The sequence below is a fragment of the Dermochelys coriacea genome, chromosome 21 (assembly GCF_009764565.3).
Source record: "Dermochelys coriacea isolate rDerCor1 chromosome 21, rDerCor1.pri.v4, whole genome shotgun sequence".
Classification (NCBI taxonomy): domain Eukaryota; kingdom Metazoa; phylum Chordata; order Testudines; family Dermochelyidae; genus Dermochelys; species Dermochelys coriacea.
The window spans coordinates 14484146-14502849 of NC_050088.1; the positions used below are offsets into that span (position 1 = coordinate 14484146).

At 49.1% G+C, this 18704-nt stretch overlaps 1 protein-coding gene across 1 annotated transcript in view; it reads right to left on the reverse strand.

Annotated features, from left to right (window-relative positions):
* The window catches only part of LGR6 (leucine rich repeat containing G protein-coupled receptor 6), a 215234-nt gene that overhangs the window by 79978 nt on the left and 116552 nt on the right, over nucleotides 1-18704 (reverse strand). The window contains exon 5 of the mRNA XM_038380210.2: nucleotides 359-574. Within this exon, the coding sequence (XP_038236138.1) occupies nucleotides 359-574 (216 nt within the window). The remainder of the gene's footprint in view (nucleotides 1-358; nucleotides 575-18704) is intronic.

Here is an 18704-nt window from a genome sequence, read left to right on the forward strand (position 1 = left end):
AACTTTTTGGTGCACATTTTCATTAAAATATGTGGGGTTTTGGTTTGCAAAACCAGATCATTTTTACACAAAACATTGTGGTTTTCCATGGAAACCCTGAAAAAAAATTGTGGAAAATTTAGAAAGAAAAGCAATTAAAAAAATTCATATGACAAATAATTAGCATTTTTAAAATCAGCTCGATTCAAAACACTGGTTGCTATCATTTGAGCTAAAGGAGATCTCCTTTATGTGGCAGCAACAGTAGGTCTTTCATCCAGATCGTCTTGGCCTGACCACTAGAGCGTGGCATTGCTCATTCTCTCACACACAAAAATATAAACAGCCTATAAATGTACAGTGAATGTCGAGAGCTTACAGTACAACGAGGCTGCTGAGGTTCTGGAAGGCGCAGTCAGGAATGTGCCAGATCAGATTGAGAGCCAGCGTCATGGCCTGCAGGGCTGGAAGGTTGTTGAGAGCTTGGACAGGGATCTCTGTCAGGGCATTATCATCCAGCCACAAGTGACGTAAGGAGGGCAGCCCCTCAAAGCTCTTCTTGGGCACCACGGAAATCAGGTTTGCATCCAGGCGTCTGGGGGAAAGAAACAATGCGGATGAGTAACAGGTTCACCCAAAAAGAAAAGGAGTACTTGTGGCACCTTAGAGACTAATAAATTTATTTGAGCATAAGCTTTCGTGAGCTATAGCTCACCTCATCGGATGCATTTGGTGGAAAATACAGTAGGGAGATTTATATACACACACAGAGAACATGAAACAATGGGTTTTATCATACACACTGTAAGGAGAGTGATCACTTAAGATGAGCTATTACCAGCGGGGGGGGGGGGGAGGGAGGAGGAAAACCTTTTATGGTGATAATCAAGGTGGGCGACTTCCAGCAGTTAACAAGAATGTCTGAGGAACAGTGGGGGGGTGGGGTGGGGGAGAAATAACATGGGGAAATAGTTTACTTTGTGTAATGACCCATCCACTCCCAGTCTCTATTCAAGCCTAAGTTAATTGTATCCAGTTTGCAAATTAATTCCAATTCAGCAGTCTCTCCTTGTCTGTTTTTGAAGCTTTTTTGTTGAAGGATAGCCACTCTCAGGTCTGTAATCGAGTGACCAGAGAGATTGAAGTGTTCTCCGACTGGTTTTTGAATGTTATAATTCTTGACGTCTGATTTGTGTCCATTTATTCTTTTACATAGAGACTGTCCAGTTTGACCAATGTACATGGCAGAGGGGCATTGCTGGCACATGATGGCATATATCTCATTGGCAGATGCGCAGGTGAATGAGCCTCTGATAGTGTGGCTGATATGATTAGGCCCTATGATGGTGTCCCCTGAATAGATATGTGAACACAGTTGGCAACGGGCTTTGTTGCAAGGATAGGTTCCTGGGTTAGTGGTTCTGTTGCATGGTGTGTGGTGGCTGGTGAGTATTTGCTACAGGTTGGGGGGCTGTCTGTAAGCAAGGACTGGCCTGTCTCCCAAGATCTGTGAGAGTGATGGGTCGTCCTTCAGGATAGGTTGTAGATCCTTGATGGTGCGTTGGAGAGGTTTTAGATGGGGGCTGAAGGTGATGGCTAGTGGCGTTCTGTTATTTTCTTTGTTGGGCCTGTCCTGTAGTAGGTGACTTCTGGGTACTCTTCTGGCTCTGTCAATCTGTTTCTTCACTTCAGCAGGCGGGTATTGTAGTTGTAGGAATGCATGATAGAGATCTTGTAGGTGTTTGTCTCTGTCTGAGGGGTTGGAGCAAATGCGGTTATATCATAGAGCTTGGCTGTAGACAATGGATCATGTGGTGTGATCTGGATGAAAGCTAGAGGCATGTAGGTAGGAATAGCGGTCAGTAGGTTTCCGATATAGGGTGGTGTTTTGCGAATACAGACTAACACGGCCGCTATTCTGAAACCTGTCATTATGCAAGGTTCACCCAGCATTTCATGATGTGCCTGTATTGTTAGTTAAGTGGCTTTCTTGCTGCTGACTCATGAGAAATTGACGGCCCTGGAGACGGAGCTGGTCTGTAAAAAGCAATTAAAGCTAGGGGAAGCCATAGTGCAATGTTCCAAACCATGCCCAGGACAGGTGCTGCAACCGTGACCTGGCAGCACCTCTTATGGGACCTTGAGGGTGGTTCATTTCTGTAGCCCATTCAAACCTCCCAAGGTTGCCAACTGCCAGGTCTGATGGTGTTTCTAACAATGTAACTGGACTAAGACCCATCATCTTATTTCATATAGACATATATATTTCATATAGCCGAACAGCAGCCAGCCAGGAATGACTGAGTTCCTGGGATCCTGGATTAGATATGAATGCCTGACCTAGAAACCAAAGACAAAGAGGAAGGGAGCATCGACGGTGAGCATCCATCAGACTGTATCTCAGAACATGCTCTCTGGGTTGCAGGAGTTCAGGTCTTAGTCCAACTACTCTTTACGGTCATGAAAACCCAATGACTGGAGCTGGTCAGAAACTGGAAATTCTGTTCCATGAGAAATTCTGCCTTTGAAATTTGGTTTTGTTCCAAATTTCCCCTGGAACAAAAATTCTGAAAGATTTCCATTCAGAACAATTCAAAGATTTTGTTTCAATAATGTCAAACTGTTTCATTTCAATAAGGTGCAAACATTTCATTTTGATAATGTCAAAGCATCATAATATAAAATGAGGAACATATGTATTGTACGGAATATTATCTGTAACTATAATGTAATATTAAAATTAATATTTTAATTGGATATTAAAGTAAAAATGAAATGACTCAAAATGATAAAGTCAAACCAAACCTGGTTGAAAAGTGAGAAAATCAAAATGATTTGTTTCAATTTTTTCCTGTCAAAAATTTTGTTGAAGTTGACATGTTCCTGTGACATGTTTAGACTCTGACAAAATTGAATTTTCTGAGAGAAAACTGTTCCATCAAAATTCTTCAAACAAACTCTACCAACAGCAAAAATCTACCCAAAATCAGTGATACCTCCAAGTTCACTGTAGCCGCAATGAGATTCACTCTTTTACCCATAAGAAATAAGCAGGATAGTTTGATGTGTCTTGCTGCCTAGGACCCTATATGATAAATGATTATGGACAAATTTCTGCCCTGGCTTATACCCTGTTAACACAGTTACATGGAATATAATTCAGGGGAAATTAGCACATTGTTTTTTCTTCAAGAGATCAGGACACCAAAACTTACTGAAGCCTATGGTTGTGTTTTAAGAAAACCTGGTCAAAATTTTTCATCAAAACATTTTTGGACAATTAATAGCTTTTTAACCAAAACATGAACCATGATTTAAGGACTTCAATAGCTCAGACATGGGTGAGGTTTTTCATAGGAGTGGGTGGGTGACATTCTGTGGCCTGCACTGTGCAGGAGGTCGGACTAGATGATCAGAATGGTCCCTTCTGACCTTAGTATCTATGAATCTATAAAACAAAATCTTTGGTGGAAATTTTGGTTTTGTTGAAAATTTCTGTTTTTTGGGGGGTGGGGAAGGTGGGGCTAAACAATGGAAATGAAGAACTGTAATTGTTTTGGTAAAATGTTTTCATTTTCAGTCAGAAAAGCGTATTATTGCTTGGTTTTTTGGAAACCAGATCTCTCTTACCCCATACCATACCACTTGATTGAAAACGGTTTTCAAAAGCTAATCATTTTCACATTACATTTTCATAGAAAAAGGCATTTCACAGGAAGTTTAAAAAGACTATACATTTTTCAAAATGTCGAGGGAAAAAGAATTTACATTTTTTTGCCCCCGTCTAGCTTTAAGCGGTAAGAAAGGAAGAAGCTGACACAGAGGGTGGACTATCCCCCAGAACATAAGGGGAAGTGGTTGAGAGAAGGATGGTGTTGTGGTTAAAGAAATGAGCTGAATCTCAGAAGATCTGGCTCCAAATACCACCTCAGTGAGTCACAGACTTCCTGTGCGACCTGGGGCAGTGCCTCTCTAGAAGGAGGAGGATAATCCTGATTTGACTAGTAGTTTGTAAACTCCTCAGGCTAGGGACAGCCTTTTACAGTGTGTAGATGGCTGCTGCCACGACAGGACTCTGATTTCTATTGGAATCTCTACTACTAATTTAATCTGAATGGTCCTTGTGCACGTGAGCCTTGGCTGGCAGAGTTAAACTCAGTTTTACACACGATAACACGGTGCGTGGGGATTTCACCATCCTTTGCTTTTCGGTGGTACAGAGGGGAAACACTGATTGGCTGCTAGCTAAGGATGGTGGTGAGACAGCTGCAGACGCTAACCTGCTGTGGAAGACAGGCACTAAATCGATACAGACAGAGCTAGCAAATGGGCCTATATTTCTGTCTCAATTAAGGAGAAGTAAGGCAGATCACTCACGCAGCAGAACCAGAGCCATCTATCCCCCGAGCTGTTCATAATAGCAGAGCGCTTGCGTCTCGGAGCTTGGGGTCGGGTCAGCCGTCCTTTACTCCTCTGCACAGGGGATGTGAGAAGATGCGTCTACACTGCAACTGGAAGTGTGACTGCAGCATGCCCAAGCTAGCTTGAATCCAGCCAGCTCGGGTAACAACAACAGCAGAGCCGTGGCAGCACTGGTTTGCCACGTGAGTGCTCAGGTCGCCCGCCCATGCTAAAGCCCAAGCTGCTGCAGATTCACTAGCTAGATTACAACTAGCTCAGGTATGTCTGCAATGCTGCAATTGAACCTCTGTCCATAGTGTAGACAGGCCACCTGCATGGCCCTGTTATACCAATATTAATACAGACCAGGTCTGATTTTAAACCTCTCCGTCATATCCACCCATGTAGCCCCCCAATGCCGTAGGATCTCAGAAGCTCACAATCTTCGCTGTATTTGTCCTCCCAACATGGCTGGGAGGTAGGGCAGTGCTATTATCCCCATCATATGGGGGAAACTGAGGCACAGCACCATTTTTAGGCACCATTGTGCTCCACAAAACTCCCACTGACTGCTACCTAACCTTGTAGACACCTCAAATTGCTTGGTGCTTTTGTTTTTGGAGTAAAAGTAGCCTCTGCACACGTGCAGTGCACCTCAATCTAGGTGCTGCAGCGCTACTCCCATCTAAGCCCCAGGGCAGTCCACAAACCGGGGAAGACAAGAGCTTGGCTACCTAGGTCATGTGTGGGGCTTGATCCAGGAGGTGTGTTCAGAGGCCGCCCTAACTCCACACCAAATGGGAGGGGGAGGAGGACCCCCTTCCTGATAACACTGGACTGAAGATTATGGTATGCACCCGAGACCTGGGTGACTCCCGGTTCAAGTCCCTCTCTGCCAGATGAGGGGGAAGCGTTTGAACAGGGATCAGCCACCTCCCAGGGGAGAGGTGCCCTAACCCCTGCACTGAAGGTTATCAGGGTGGCCCTCCTCTTCTTCCCCCACCCCCACAGCCATTTTGCGTGGAGGCCTCCGAGCACCCGTAGCAGATCGACCGCCAAAGTCGCATGCTGGACCTGAACGCCTATCTTTCCCCAGTGCATGAATCACAAGAAGAGCCAGATGCCTCCCTGCAGCCCAGACTTCGGCACCAAGCCCAGAGCAGGGGAGGGCGTAGCGCTCTCATTGGCCCCCCCTTGGCTAGCTCCCATTCCATGTGTCCCGGCTTTGTTTACTACATTCTAAGGTGCCAGCTTCTACATCTTCATTCTATAGAGAGCCTTGGCGCCGAACTTGGTTTTGTGGAACTTAATATTGTTCCTGTGGTTTTCGTCACAACGCCTAAGTCTCTTTTGCAGATCCAAGCTTGAGAGACGAAGTGACTCATCCAAGGTCACTCAGAAAGGCTGTGACACAATAGGAGCTTGACTGTGGGTCTCTCTTTCTCTCTCAACCTCCGGGCGAGTGCCGTAACCACTGAACTGCTGAACAGCTGCAAGTTTCTCACGTAGACAAGCCCACAGAGACTTGGATGGCTTCAGAAACCCGCACTAACAAACGGATGTTTGTACAGGACATGAAAGCCTATCAGCGGCCCAGCAGAGCAGGCCAGGGGGACGCTCCGGTAGCTCAGCTGGCAGGGTTGCTGTCTGTCTGCCCCAGTTCATATCTCACTGCAGGATACAGGCAGATTTAACAACAGTGTGTAAATCTGCCTGCAGCATCTCACAGACAGAATGCAAAATCACCGACCGTTTAGGTGCATGGAGAACATTAAACTGCCTCTGATCTATGGAAAATGAGAAAGCCACTAAAATACCATGGGCAGTGTCTGTCTGCTCAATCCTAACCCAAAACCGGGAGAGGGGGCCTGCTGCATTTTCTCTTGCAAGGCTGGCATTGCCCTAGCAGATGGGCTGAAAGGAAGGTGGCAGTGCCCAGGAAGAACTCTGTACTGCTGCCCTTACTATGTTTGAGGATCCGGGAATGGCACAGGCAGGGCATGGGAGCCTCCCTGCTCCCATCTGAGACTGCACTTCCTGGCAAGGAGCTAGGTCAAGTGATGAAGCTGTCTCTTTGCACCCATGTGCATATCTGCTCCAGCTTGAGCGGAGCTGATCTCACCAGAAATGTCTAATTGGTGCCTCAAAGGCAATTGTCTCTCATCCTATCTGAGTTTTTCTTGACAGGCTCGGTTCAGTTAACCACTCTCTCATAATAGGAAAAAAGTTCCCTGTGGTGAGAGAAGAAGGAGGTGATGTCACTGCAGAGAAACCTTTCTGATAACTTAGTAATGTCTAGGACTCAAAACCTCAGCGCTTTGTTCAGGCAAAGCTCCTGGATGCTTTGCTTGAGTCAGGACCTGGCCTGTTGGCTTCAGTGGGAGCTTGGAAATGAGGAGACTTAGCAAATAATGAACAAATTGAGGACCCTGGGCCGTAGGTCCAGAGCAGAGCAAGACACCCAGCTCAGAGGTACTCCGCTCCAGCGTGGGCTCATGCGTCTGCAAACCAGCTCCTGACGGTGGTGCGCATGCAAACACCCAGTCCTTTCTGGAGAGCTGCAAACACTGAAGCTCCAACTGGCCAGCCCAGTGTGAGTCCAGGTCACATGGTCATGTTCTTCCTCTTGATTGGCTTAGGACACCTTACACACCTGTCTGAGTATTAAGGGCAGGTATTATTCTTCAAGGCCCTCCAGCAGAATGGGTTGGAGGAGGGCCCAATGGTCAGGGCGCTAACCTGGGACTTGGGAGACCCACATCTGATTTCCTGTCCCACTGCAGACTTCCTGGGAGCTCCTGATGCCTGCATGGGGCAGTAATTGCAGTGGAGCAAAATTGGGCATATTTTGGGGAAAGGGGAAAAACTGTCTTGCAGGCTTGTCCCAGAATTCTCCAGGAGCTCAGCTCAGTCTCTGCCACAGCAGCTTTGCCAGCCCACAAATCAGACCTGCAAGAGGCCCCTCGTCCTGCTTCCAGTTTTCAATCAGCTCTTGCAAAGCCGCAGACAAGGACTGCAAGCCCCAGTCACAAACACATTCTCTATCCATTAGCCGCTGAACAAGACCCAGTGGAAAAGATTGTCGGGCTCTGTTTGAACTGCAATCAACGCTGCTCTTGGCACAGACGGCTCAGGGAAATCCTCCGTGGAAGGATGCTCAGGAAGTGAAATCAACCCTGGGCTTAAACTCTACACTCGGTGCCCTTGGTGGAAACAAAAGCGCCTTGTTATCCCAGCCACAGCCACCTCCAAAACCCCTCCGGTTGGAATTGTGCAACCATGACACAAGTTGGGATTGCAGCACAGCTAAAAGACTACTGACAGGCTACTGAAGTTTCCTCGCATGGAACCCTGAAATCAAGTCCTTCCCCAGGGGAGCTTTGGCTTCACACTTACTGCTCAGCACAGCAAGTAGCCTGGAACAGGGAGATGCTCCCTTGTCAAAGCCTCAGGAGACAGCCAGACACCGGGAGTAGTGACTCAGGAGGGGGAATCAAAGAAGTGCCTGGATCCCCAAGTTTCTGCAGGAAACCGCAGCATTTGTCAAACACCTGAGTTAGTTGGACAAGGAGAGTGGAGCACTTCCCTGTGATAGGAAGGAAAGTGAGCTACTGACAAATGCCCATGCTGGGTGTGGCAATATTAGACCATCGTTAAATGTCAAATTGAGTTGTGTTGTTGGGGTAGCGGTGGGGGAGCAGAGGCTTATAGCACTCATGGAATGTGCTGAACTGAAAGCCCTGGACACTGACATCCTCCAGCGCCTTGTCTCCACGAGGAGAAGGGTGTGTTCATAACACATATTAAAATCCCATAGCAGACAAGGGAAGTTGTTTTAACACATTAGCAGGTTGAGATAAACCCTAGGCTCCCCAGCTAATGTGTGAAAATGACAACATGCCCTGTGTGCACTAGGATTTTAAACACACTAGTGCACATGTGTTAGACTGTAAACTTCTTGGGGCCGAGTCCATCTCTGTTCAGTGGTTGTACAGCACCTAACACAATGGGGTCGTGTGCCATGACCGGCTTCCAAGGTGCTACCATAATAAACACCTTTTTTCCTAGTGTAGACATGGCCTTGGCTTAGGAAAGGGAACTGGGGGTGCTCAGCACCTCGGAGAATCAGGCATAAATGTGCAAGCACAGCCTCAAGGGCAGAGTGCCTTCAGCCTGGGGAAACAGGCAGACTCTCGACTCTGGTCCTTTCCCATGGTCTGATACAGGAGCTTAGGCCAGTTCTGCCTCCGTAGGCTAACGGAGACCAGGGAGGAACCCACATCAGAGAGGGCTGAAGCTGGAATGAAGGTCCTGGAACTACTAAAGTCTAGGGGATGGCTGGATGGGAGTGCTGGCTTTCACCCTGACAAAGTGACTCAGGTTGATGCTCTTTGGGATAGGGGGTGTCTCTTTGTTCAGTGTCTGTACAGCACCTGGTGCCATGAGGACCTGGCCCATGGCTGGGGCTGCTAGGTGCTACCGTAATACACCTACTATATAATGTACAGCACCTGGCGCCATGTGGTCCAGGGTTGGGGCTCCTAAGTGCTACAGTAATACAAATAATATATAACCATAGCAACAGGGGCCATCGGCAAAGCCCTCACTAGTTACAGGAGAGTACAGTGGCACGTCTCCCCCAGGGGGCAATGATGTGTTGAGCTCCCTCTTTTGGCTGAGGGAGGGGTGTTAGAGGGTATAGAAGTGCAGGGTGTGAGGTGGCAGACGCTTTCACCTTCTCCCCACAGAGCTGGCGCCATTGGGGGCTCTAAGCAGGAATATCCCCCCCCCCATATTAAAACAGGCAAGTTACCATAATAAAAAGCAAATAGGGCCCCCCTTGAGTTGCTCGGGGCCCTAAGCAATTGCTTTGTCTGCTTCTACCTAGCGCCAGCTCGGTCTCCCTGCCACCCGCAGACCAGACAGATGGACCAAGGCAAGCGGGCGACAGCTGTAGACGCAGCTTCTCGGCCGGAGGGGCCACTCTCTACCCAGCTGCAGCAACTTCTCCTACCCCGCCTCCAGGAGGCAGATAAATGGGGGTTGGGGGCCCTGGGACTGGGGAGGCCTGGGAGAGTGGGGTTTGGAGAGGGAATGCCTGGGAGGAGGAAGGCCCTTGGGAAAGGGGATTGGGACCAGGGAGAAGGAGGCTCTTGGAGGAGCCTTAGAAGGGGGAGACCTTCCAGAGGCTAATGGGGGGAGGCCTTGGGGATGGGAAAGGGGGACAGGTGACAGAAGCATGAGAGCGGCAAGGAGGAACCTTGGGGAGAGGGGGCTGGCTGCTTACCTGCCCTGAGATGGTAGCAGTCTTTGGCCACTACTGAGCACCGCTGAACTCACACCACAGACACAAGATGGCCCAGTCCAGGACCAGCCCCCAGAGCCAGCCGCTCCCCCCTCCTTTCAAAAGGGACAGGGTTGGGCGACACAACGGCCAAGTCACACCCGCTGAGGATCCGAGCTCAAGAGGAGCCGCTGCACCAACTGGCCTGGAGCCTGCTGTGTAGCATTAGGTCACTGTCAGTGAGCCAGGGGCCTCTGGATGCCTTTCACTGAGATCCTAACCAGGCCCTCCTCTAGCCAGCTCCCCGTACAGGATCCTAAAAGGCCCAGAAGTGGTTGATTGGCTAATAGAGGTTCTGGGAATCCGGGCATCTGGCCCAGCTGCTTCTCTTATGACCGGCTCAGTCAGCCACCAAAGAACGCCCAGAGATCCCTGCCAGGATCAAGGCCCTTGTTCTGTATAGGTTCTGATACTGTGCTCACCACTGTGGCGTCACTGCACTGGGTGCTGCCCAAACCTGTGATAAAGACAGCCCTGGCCCCGACGCGTACAGTGCAGCAAAAGCTGCTCTAGACATGATACCCGTCCAGGCGTGGAGGAGCCAGCCTTTACCCCTGCACTCTGGGATGGCGCGTGGCCTCGCTCCCTGCTCACAGCACGCTCGCTCCATTGTCTCCAGTGATGGAGCTTCTGATTTGTGGAGCAGTAACTGCGAAGAGCCCCGGGCCATCAGCCTGGGCCCTTACAAGGCACTGTGCAGTAGGTCATTTCTCATATGGCTATGGCAGAGCAAGGCACAGCCCACTTCTGGACAGGGCATGCAAAGATGGCCTGTACCCCCAGCCTGAGCCTACTCTGGGCTGGGCTAGGCCAGGCAGGGCCAGGTCAGGTCAGTCCTTCTGCAAGCAGCTTGTAGGCTGTTCTCAGTTGTGTTTGCTGCCACTAGCCCCATGGGACGCAGGGACTTCCCAGTCACACCCCTTACAGATAGGACAACCCTCCCTTGATCACCATAATCTACTTGTGGTGCAATGAAAAGCTGCTGCACTAGACCTGAGGACCTGGGCCAACCTATCTATGTAACACTGACATGCATGAGGAAGAATAGTCCAGTACTTAGGACACTAGGCTAAGGCTTGGGGTCAAGTCCCTGCTCTTCCATTGGCTCCCTGTGTGACCTTGGGCTAGTCACCTAGCCTCTCTGTGCTTCTATTCCTGCTGTGGACAATGGGGATAAGAGCACTATCCTACTTCCCAAGAGTGTAGGAGGATCAGTAAGAGTGTGAGGTGCTCAGATACTCAGGTGATGGAGCCAGGTCAGTACCATTGATAGAGGAAAGGGACATAGCTAGGAACACGACTTGTTGATTCCCAGAGGCTCTCAGAATGACTGATTGGGTATTGTCCTGTTTCTCTGAACACTTTGCTTATGGGAGTCATTAGGAAAAAATAAAAACAACCTTGTTTTCCTACCGGGGCAATGAATGAGGCCCTACATCCTGCACCGGGAGGCAACATAATCCCTCCGCTACCCATCCTCTACCCCCAGTTTTGATCCAGCTCTCACTTACCCCAGCATCAATCAGGAGGAACTTTCTGAAGTCAGTGGAGTGACACAGGTACAAAGGAAGACCAGAATCAGACCCTATTGTCTATCTAGGTTCCTCTCTTCATGCCCAACTACCTCAGTGAGGGCTGCCTAGATATGACACTTGTCCTTCAACAAGGACAAGTGCAGAGTCCTGCACTTGGGACGGAAGAATCCCATGCACCACTACAGGCTAGGGACCGAATGGCTCGGCAGCAGTTCTGCAGAAAAGAACTTAGGGGTTACAGTGGACGAGAAGCTGGATACAAGTCAACAGTGTGCCCTTGTTGCCAAGAAGGCTAACGGCATTTTGGGCTGTACAAGTTGGGGCATTGCCAGCAGATTGAGGGACGTGATCATTCCCCTCTATTCAGCATTGGTGAGGCCTCATCTGGAGCACTGTGTCCAGTTTTCGACCCCACACTACAAGAAGGATGTGGAAAAATTGGAGAGAGTCCAGCGGAGGGCAACAAAAATGAGTAGGGGGCTGGAGCACATGACTTACAGGGAGAGGCGGAGGGAACTGGGATTGTTTAGTCTGCGGAAGAGAAGAATGAGGGGGGATTTGATAGCTGCTTTCAAGTACCTGAAAGGGGGTTCCAAAGAGGATGGATCTAGACTGTTCTCAGTGGTGGCAGATGACAGAACGAGGAATAATGGTCTCAAGTTGCAGTGGGGGAGGTTTAGGTTGGATATTAGGAAAAACTTTTTCACTAGGAGGGTGGTGAAGCACTGGAATGGGTTCCCTAGGGAGATGGTGGAATCTCCTTCCTTAGAGGTTTTTAAGGTCAGGCTTGACAAAGCCCTGGCTGGGATGATTTATTTGGGGTTGGTCCTGCTTTGAGCAGGGGGTTGGACTAGATGACCTGCTGAGGTCCCTTCCAACCCTGATATTCCATGATTCTGTGATTATAGATCATTAGTTTTATACTTGCCATCCTCAGCCCATTTTAGATGGATCCTCACTGTAGCTCATCAGGCGTGTAGGAGTGCTGACACATCTACTGTATGTAACATCTGGGACTCATCTTCCCTGTTGCACTGACACATCTACCGTATGTAATATTTGGGACCCATCCTTAATCTCCTCAGTCACCAGGGGAACTGTAACAAGGCCTGGATACTCATGTGCATAAGTGAGAGAGTTAAGGGTCACGAGTCCCCTTAATAAAGGTCAATGGAAAACATATAGGGAGTTATCCCATGATTCACACTCTAGAGTGTGTGTGTGCGTGCATGCGTGAGATTATTTATTTAGAGCCTACAGTGTTCTAGGCCCAATGCAAAACAGGCAAGAAAATATGGGCCTCTTCTGGAAGAGATTACAATCCTAGCTATGGGTCTGTGAGCTTCGGTGCTTGTAGATAGGTGCTACGGCGCTTGCCTCCTGCCATGGTCCAGATGAGAAGCAACATGAAGCTGAGTCTTTAACATGCCACCAGGCTGCTTATATTGGAAGGAAACTGCAGCCCTGCAATGGAAGATGAGGGGACACTAGGACTCAGGGACTGAAGTCATGGCCCGAACGAAAGCAATAGAAAAACACCAATTGACTCCAGTGGGGTCAGATTTCCTGGCTACCAGCTTAGGTACACCTTTGTAAGATTACAGCAGGTCTTTTGTGTGCGTGTGGTGGGAGGAGGGTGTTTGTCTCTTTCTGACGTGTCCCTGGAACAACATCTAACTTGGCAATGCAGAAACAGCAGAATTAAGCCAAAACATGCAGCATCCTGCAGAATCCAGTAGGCTTGGGAGTACTGCTGGTGAATCCTAAAGAAGTTGTGTTGGGGATGACAGGTAGCACATACCCCAGCATCATATTTTCCATTCACCCCTGCTCTTTAGTTTCAGAAATAATACAGGTTTCATCCGATGAAGTGAGCTGTAGCTCACGAAAACTTATGCTCAAATAAATTTGTTAGTCTCTAAGGTGCCTCAAGTACTCCTTTTCTTTTTTGAGAAATAATACAGCACATTTAATTTTTCTGCAGGCTCCTTCATACAGTGCACCACCAGTGAGATAATCACAAGTTCATGAGATCAGGGAAATTAGAAGAAAGGAAATGACTCAAGCGCTTAAAGAGAGCGCTAAAGATGAACGGGGCAGTGCACGTACCTGGGTGATAACTTGAACTAACAATCTCAAATTATGGTAAGTGAAAAATTCTGTACACATTCTGGGACAGATCTTCATCCAATGTAAATGGACATATCTCTGTTGACTTTAGTGGATCGACCCCAGCTGAGCATGTGGTCCAACGCATTCAGTGAATAGAGCCTCCATTTCTGCTTGCTGGACATGTATGACTTGCACCAATTTATTTATTTTGAAAAATTTACCAACTTTTCTTGCACCTTTTAAAAAATTCTGTGTCTTGACTGTGTACTATTCTCTGTAAGCAGCTGAGCTGAGTTAGTCAGCTAAGTCGTGTGTATTGTTTCTCTTCTCAAACTGGAGGAGCATGGGAGAACTTCACAGCACAAATAATTGCACGTGCATGCAAATGCAAAATTTGGTTTCCATAAAAATTTTCATGAGCTACTTTGAAGTTTGCTTCCCATGAACTTTCACATCGTTGACACTCAGTCATTCAGAGTGAGCACCAACTGGAGCTAAGAATGCCTAAGTCTTTGAGTCCTTGGCCATCCCCTCCCTACAAGAGGGTAGAATCTCACCTTCCATGGGGTTGCTCGCTTCCTGATTAAGAAAGCATCTCTTGATGGTGGCAGTCTGTCAGGACAGTCATGACCAAGGGTCAGAGCAGAGTCAAACCTGAGGCCGGGAATAGCAGAAGAGTTCATAATCAGCTTCCAGACCAGGGTGGATACTAAGAGTCAGAATTCAAGTCAGGCTCCAGCTCAAGAGGCAAAAGTCCAAATCAAGCCAAGGTCCAAGCCAGGAGCAGGATTGGTTGTGACAGCTACAGAAAATCCACACAGTTGCTTAAACGTTTCCTGGAATGCCCCTTGGGTTTATATAGGGTGGGGAGCCAATCAGGAGCCATGAGGCTGCTGCCTGTCAGACTCCTTGAGGCAGGACTTCTCACGGTCTGTGGACACAGAGAGTGACGGGCAATGGAGTGCTAACTAATTGCAACTGCCGCTGGGAGGCAGCGTGGTGCAGTTAGCTACCTAGATGCTCTGCAGACCTGGGTTCTAGACCGGTAGGATCTTACACAATCTCACTGGCCATTGCTCAGTCTGTGATTTTCTCTTCTTGGGGAGGATTGTTAAGACAACTTTGGTGTGGCATGACATCCTCCGATTCCTAGATCCCTTTAACTTTTACATTAGACCACTGTGTAGTGCAAAGATGGCTCTAGATTCACTGGCTGCTGGTGGGCAAAGGCCAAGTGTCCATGCTGTTTCACTGCTTCCTGACAGGAGCCTTTCATACCATCGCTTGAGAAATTTTGGGCCCCAGCTGCAGCAGAAGAACCCACTCTGGAGGGCTCCAGAGGGCTGTTCTGGGTAACTGCTGTCTTGTGGTGTTCCAGAAGGCTGTGTTCTGTCATCCCCCCACTGCCCAGTGTGCATCTTAGGCCCCGTGGGGAGATAGTGACACACCTTAGGCTTTTGGGATTCTGAGGAGAAGCAGTTCTAGGTGTTGTTTTCAGCAGGCCCAGGTGGTGCAGTGCCTTTGTTTTCTTAGTATCTGGACGAGATAAGGACATGGCTGAAGCTTAACTAAGGGGAAGGGTGGTCTTGTACTCCACTCAGGAGATATGGGTTTTCTTCTTGTTTCTGTTTCAGGCCCCCAGTGTGACCAGGATCACTTCCCTTAGGGAAGGATTTTCTGTCCTGGTTCCAGCACCTTTGCACCTCCCGAGTAGCACAACGAGGCCAGAATGTAGCCATAGCTGCCTAGTTAGGGATTCCCCCAGCTGTGGGAACTCAGCTAGCGTAAAGCTTCTGCACCAACCGCTGGACTAAAGTGGTTGCAAGTCTCTGGCCCTTGGCCGGCACAAAGGCCACTGCTTTGCCACAAGATGCCTTTGCAAAGGCAAACTGTTCATTGGAATCTTGATTTGCAACTATATTCCGCAGTCTGTCCAGCACATGGCATGGCTCTCAAAGTACGGTGTGGATAGGTGGCTGGCGAGTTCATTCCTTCAGCTCACGCTGACTCCCAGACTGCTACAGGGAACAAAGCGTGACCAGTTCTCTTCCAACTACAGAGCATCAGTGTGACGGAGCAGTAAGAGACCCTGGGATCAGCAGGGCCGTCATGTGCTATAGGGCAGGAGGAGCAGTTGACGCTGCTTGAGCGTCCATCGAAGAAAGGTTCAGACAAATGAAGCACCACAAAGAGAGACCCGGGGAGGGGGTTGTATGACCTTAGTAAGCTGCTGGTGGACAGGAAAACACTCTTGAACAATTGTATGGACCTTCATTGGATGCTGACACATGGGGAACGTTCGGACATCAGTGATAAAGCTCTAGGTTGAATGGGACATCATCTGTCAAATTTTGCAATATGGGAAGCACTCTCCACTCCAGGTTCTCCAGTTCAGTCACAATGCAGAGCTGAAGGACACTTTTCCTGATGTGTGAGTAGCTTTGAAGATTCTGCTCACACTGCCGGTCACAGTCGCGAGTGGGTGAGCGCAGCTTTTCGAAGCTCAGGCTCATTAAAACATATCTTCGATCGACGATGGCCGACAAGAGACTGAGATCCTAGAAGTCATTCCTTGCGTGTTAATCTCCAGCCATATATATAAAAATAATTATCTCCCCTAAGGGGCCAGGGCTGGAAGAGTCTTTATTGTGATTCCCTCAGGTTCCAAAAGGTTCCTGCTAAGGATATCAGGACTAAGGGTGTCTCCGGTAGCAATTAAGAACTTGGAGGCACCTTGTTACAGAGGTCACAGCCTCCATCCTGGCCCCTCATGACATGGGGTGGCCTGCAGCATCCTGCCTCAGTTTCTTGGAGGTTTCCAAAAATAATCCACTCGCTGCAAAATTCTTTAAACAAGTTCCCTCCTCCCCGGGTCCAGTTTATTTAACATAGCCCAGCTCCCAAAGTGAGCTCCCTTTCACCACCCTCCTCTTGGGACTGCACCCTTTAAGACCTGGCAAACTCAGCACTTTAGTGCAGGGTTTCACAGCCCTCTGGGGACCATGTGCTAGCTAAGCTATTGCTCTCAGCATCCCCTCACAGCCTTTTTGCAGCCATTGATCACCACCACTTCCCCTTTCTCCCCCAGCCTCTAGGCTAGATAAGGTAGAGACCTGATTGGGTCACATGATCTTCATTTCCCCCACCTGGGGCCGAGACCCATCTCCCTGTAAAGGGCAAGCCAGCCTATGACACACCTGTACTCCAGGGACATATATCCAGCCCTAAAACTGGCAGCACAGCTTAGCGTGATTCCTTTCTGCACTAAGATTTATCCATTGCCCTTTCTTCCTCCTTCCATAGTAACCTTCTTCACCTTCGGCAGACATGATTTTCCCTGGGAGGTCAGCAAGGAAAGCTGAGTTACTTTAAATAACCCAGATGTGGGCATGTGGCAGGGCTGCAGGGGCTTTCAGAACCCCAGGCAGGCTCTGAGCATCGGTAGAGACAAAGCAGGAGATGGACTATGAGGCTTGAAACAACTGGAGCCTTTCCGGTGACTTCAGTTGGAAGTCAGATGGCGGCTACAGCAAGCAAGTTTTGTTAATGTGGCGGCACTTTCCCTCTGCGGGATCTATCTGGTAATGTCAAGAGGAAAGACATTCAGGTGTAGTGCTAGGATAAATGTTGTCAAGTCCAGCAATGGCACAGGAAGCCAAGGGAGGGTATGGAAGGGCCCTTGATGGAAAGGTTCACGGTCAAGCCTGATGCTATGCAGCAGGGATAACAACACGACTTTGCCCTGTCGTCCGAGATGCCCAATGCACGTCACACACAAGTAATGAAATTCCCACCCTCTCTGTGCGCACGTGTGAGATTATCCCTGTTTTAAAGGGAGGGGTACGTGAAGAACAGAGGGGTGAAGCAACTTGCCCACGGTCCCACACAGAGTGAACAGCAGAGCCAGGCCCAGGATGGCTGGTGGTTCAGGTGCTGGCCTAGTGTAACACCTCCTAAGTGTACCTCAGCGTGTTTTTGTATTTTGACCGGGATGATACGACTCTTAGCTAAAGCTGTGGAGCAGACTCAGTCTCTCTCTCTCTCTCTCTAAGTGGTCTCGGTGCCACTAGATGGGACAGAACACCACACCGCACCCAGGAGGTGTGCGGGTTACACTAGCACCTATAAGATCTACGTTCAAATCCCAGCTCTGCCACCAGTTCCCTTGGCAAGTCCCTTTGTCTCTCTGTATCTGTTCTCCAGTCGCAGGATGTAACAGTGGTGTTACGAGATGGTAAGGGGATTGGGGCTGCGTGAGGACCACTGACTGACTTGAATGGGAATTCCTTATACCCTGCCTGGGGGAAAAGCAGCTCTCAGGGGTCTTGTTTCCGAGTCCCCGGCTCCCTCGCCATTAGACTGCATTGCCTGTGTAGCAGAGGGATCCTGACACCAATTGTGCCAGGAGAGGGAATGCTTGAAATCTCTTCCAACCCAAAGGATTCAGAGGGGCCAGGGATTAAAATAGCCCCTTCTCCCCTGCTTGTTCAATCTGTGACGGTATCGACTTAGTGAGGTGTGTGCTGCTACCTGCTCTGGCTGGACAGAGCTCCACATGGCTGTTAGGTCCTGCCACAGAGAGGGCCGTGGTCCGCCATGGCAGGGCTGAACGACAGCAGCTACTTTGGGGGAGCCTTCACAGTGGCACTTCCAGGAGTGTGTGGACTCAAAACCAGACAAGGAAACTGGCTGTGACTCCCTGAAGATTACTGAATAGCAGCCGGTGCTGGAGGAGCACTGACACCCTCCCTGGCAGCTCTAATTGCCGCAAAACTACCTGAGGCAACTCCCACAGTAGAATCAGCCTGCTGCCTTCTAAGCGCCATTCCCCAGTACTGCTCTGCAGAGAAGCTACTGAAAGGCCCAGCCGTTCCTGTCACTTTTGACCATCGTTTGCAGGAGAAAAACCAAGAGTTTCTCTTGATCTTTTAATCCATCATGGCTCCTTTCCCTCTTTCCCTCACTCTCCTTCTGCAAGCCCAGTAATTATAATTTATAGCACCTGCTTGCTTTGAAACTCCTTGGATTCCTTTCATCTGGCAGAGGAACAGACACAATGCCCATCTGCTTTAGGTAAGAGCTCGCAAACCGCAGAGTCGTTAATTAGACTGACACACGACTGTTCCAGAGTACACATGGCATTCTGCTACCGCACCTATAAACCGCTGGTAACCAGACACCCTGCCAGGAGATCTCAACTGGACTGGAACATTACATAAGGGGCTGGCACCCGGTCTGCTTTGTCCAGACGTTGCCATCACGTGTACGTGCTCTTCTCTTTAATCTCTCCTGTTGGGTTTCAAAATGGACACAAAAGGCAGAGCAAGCCCCTG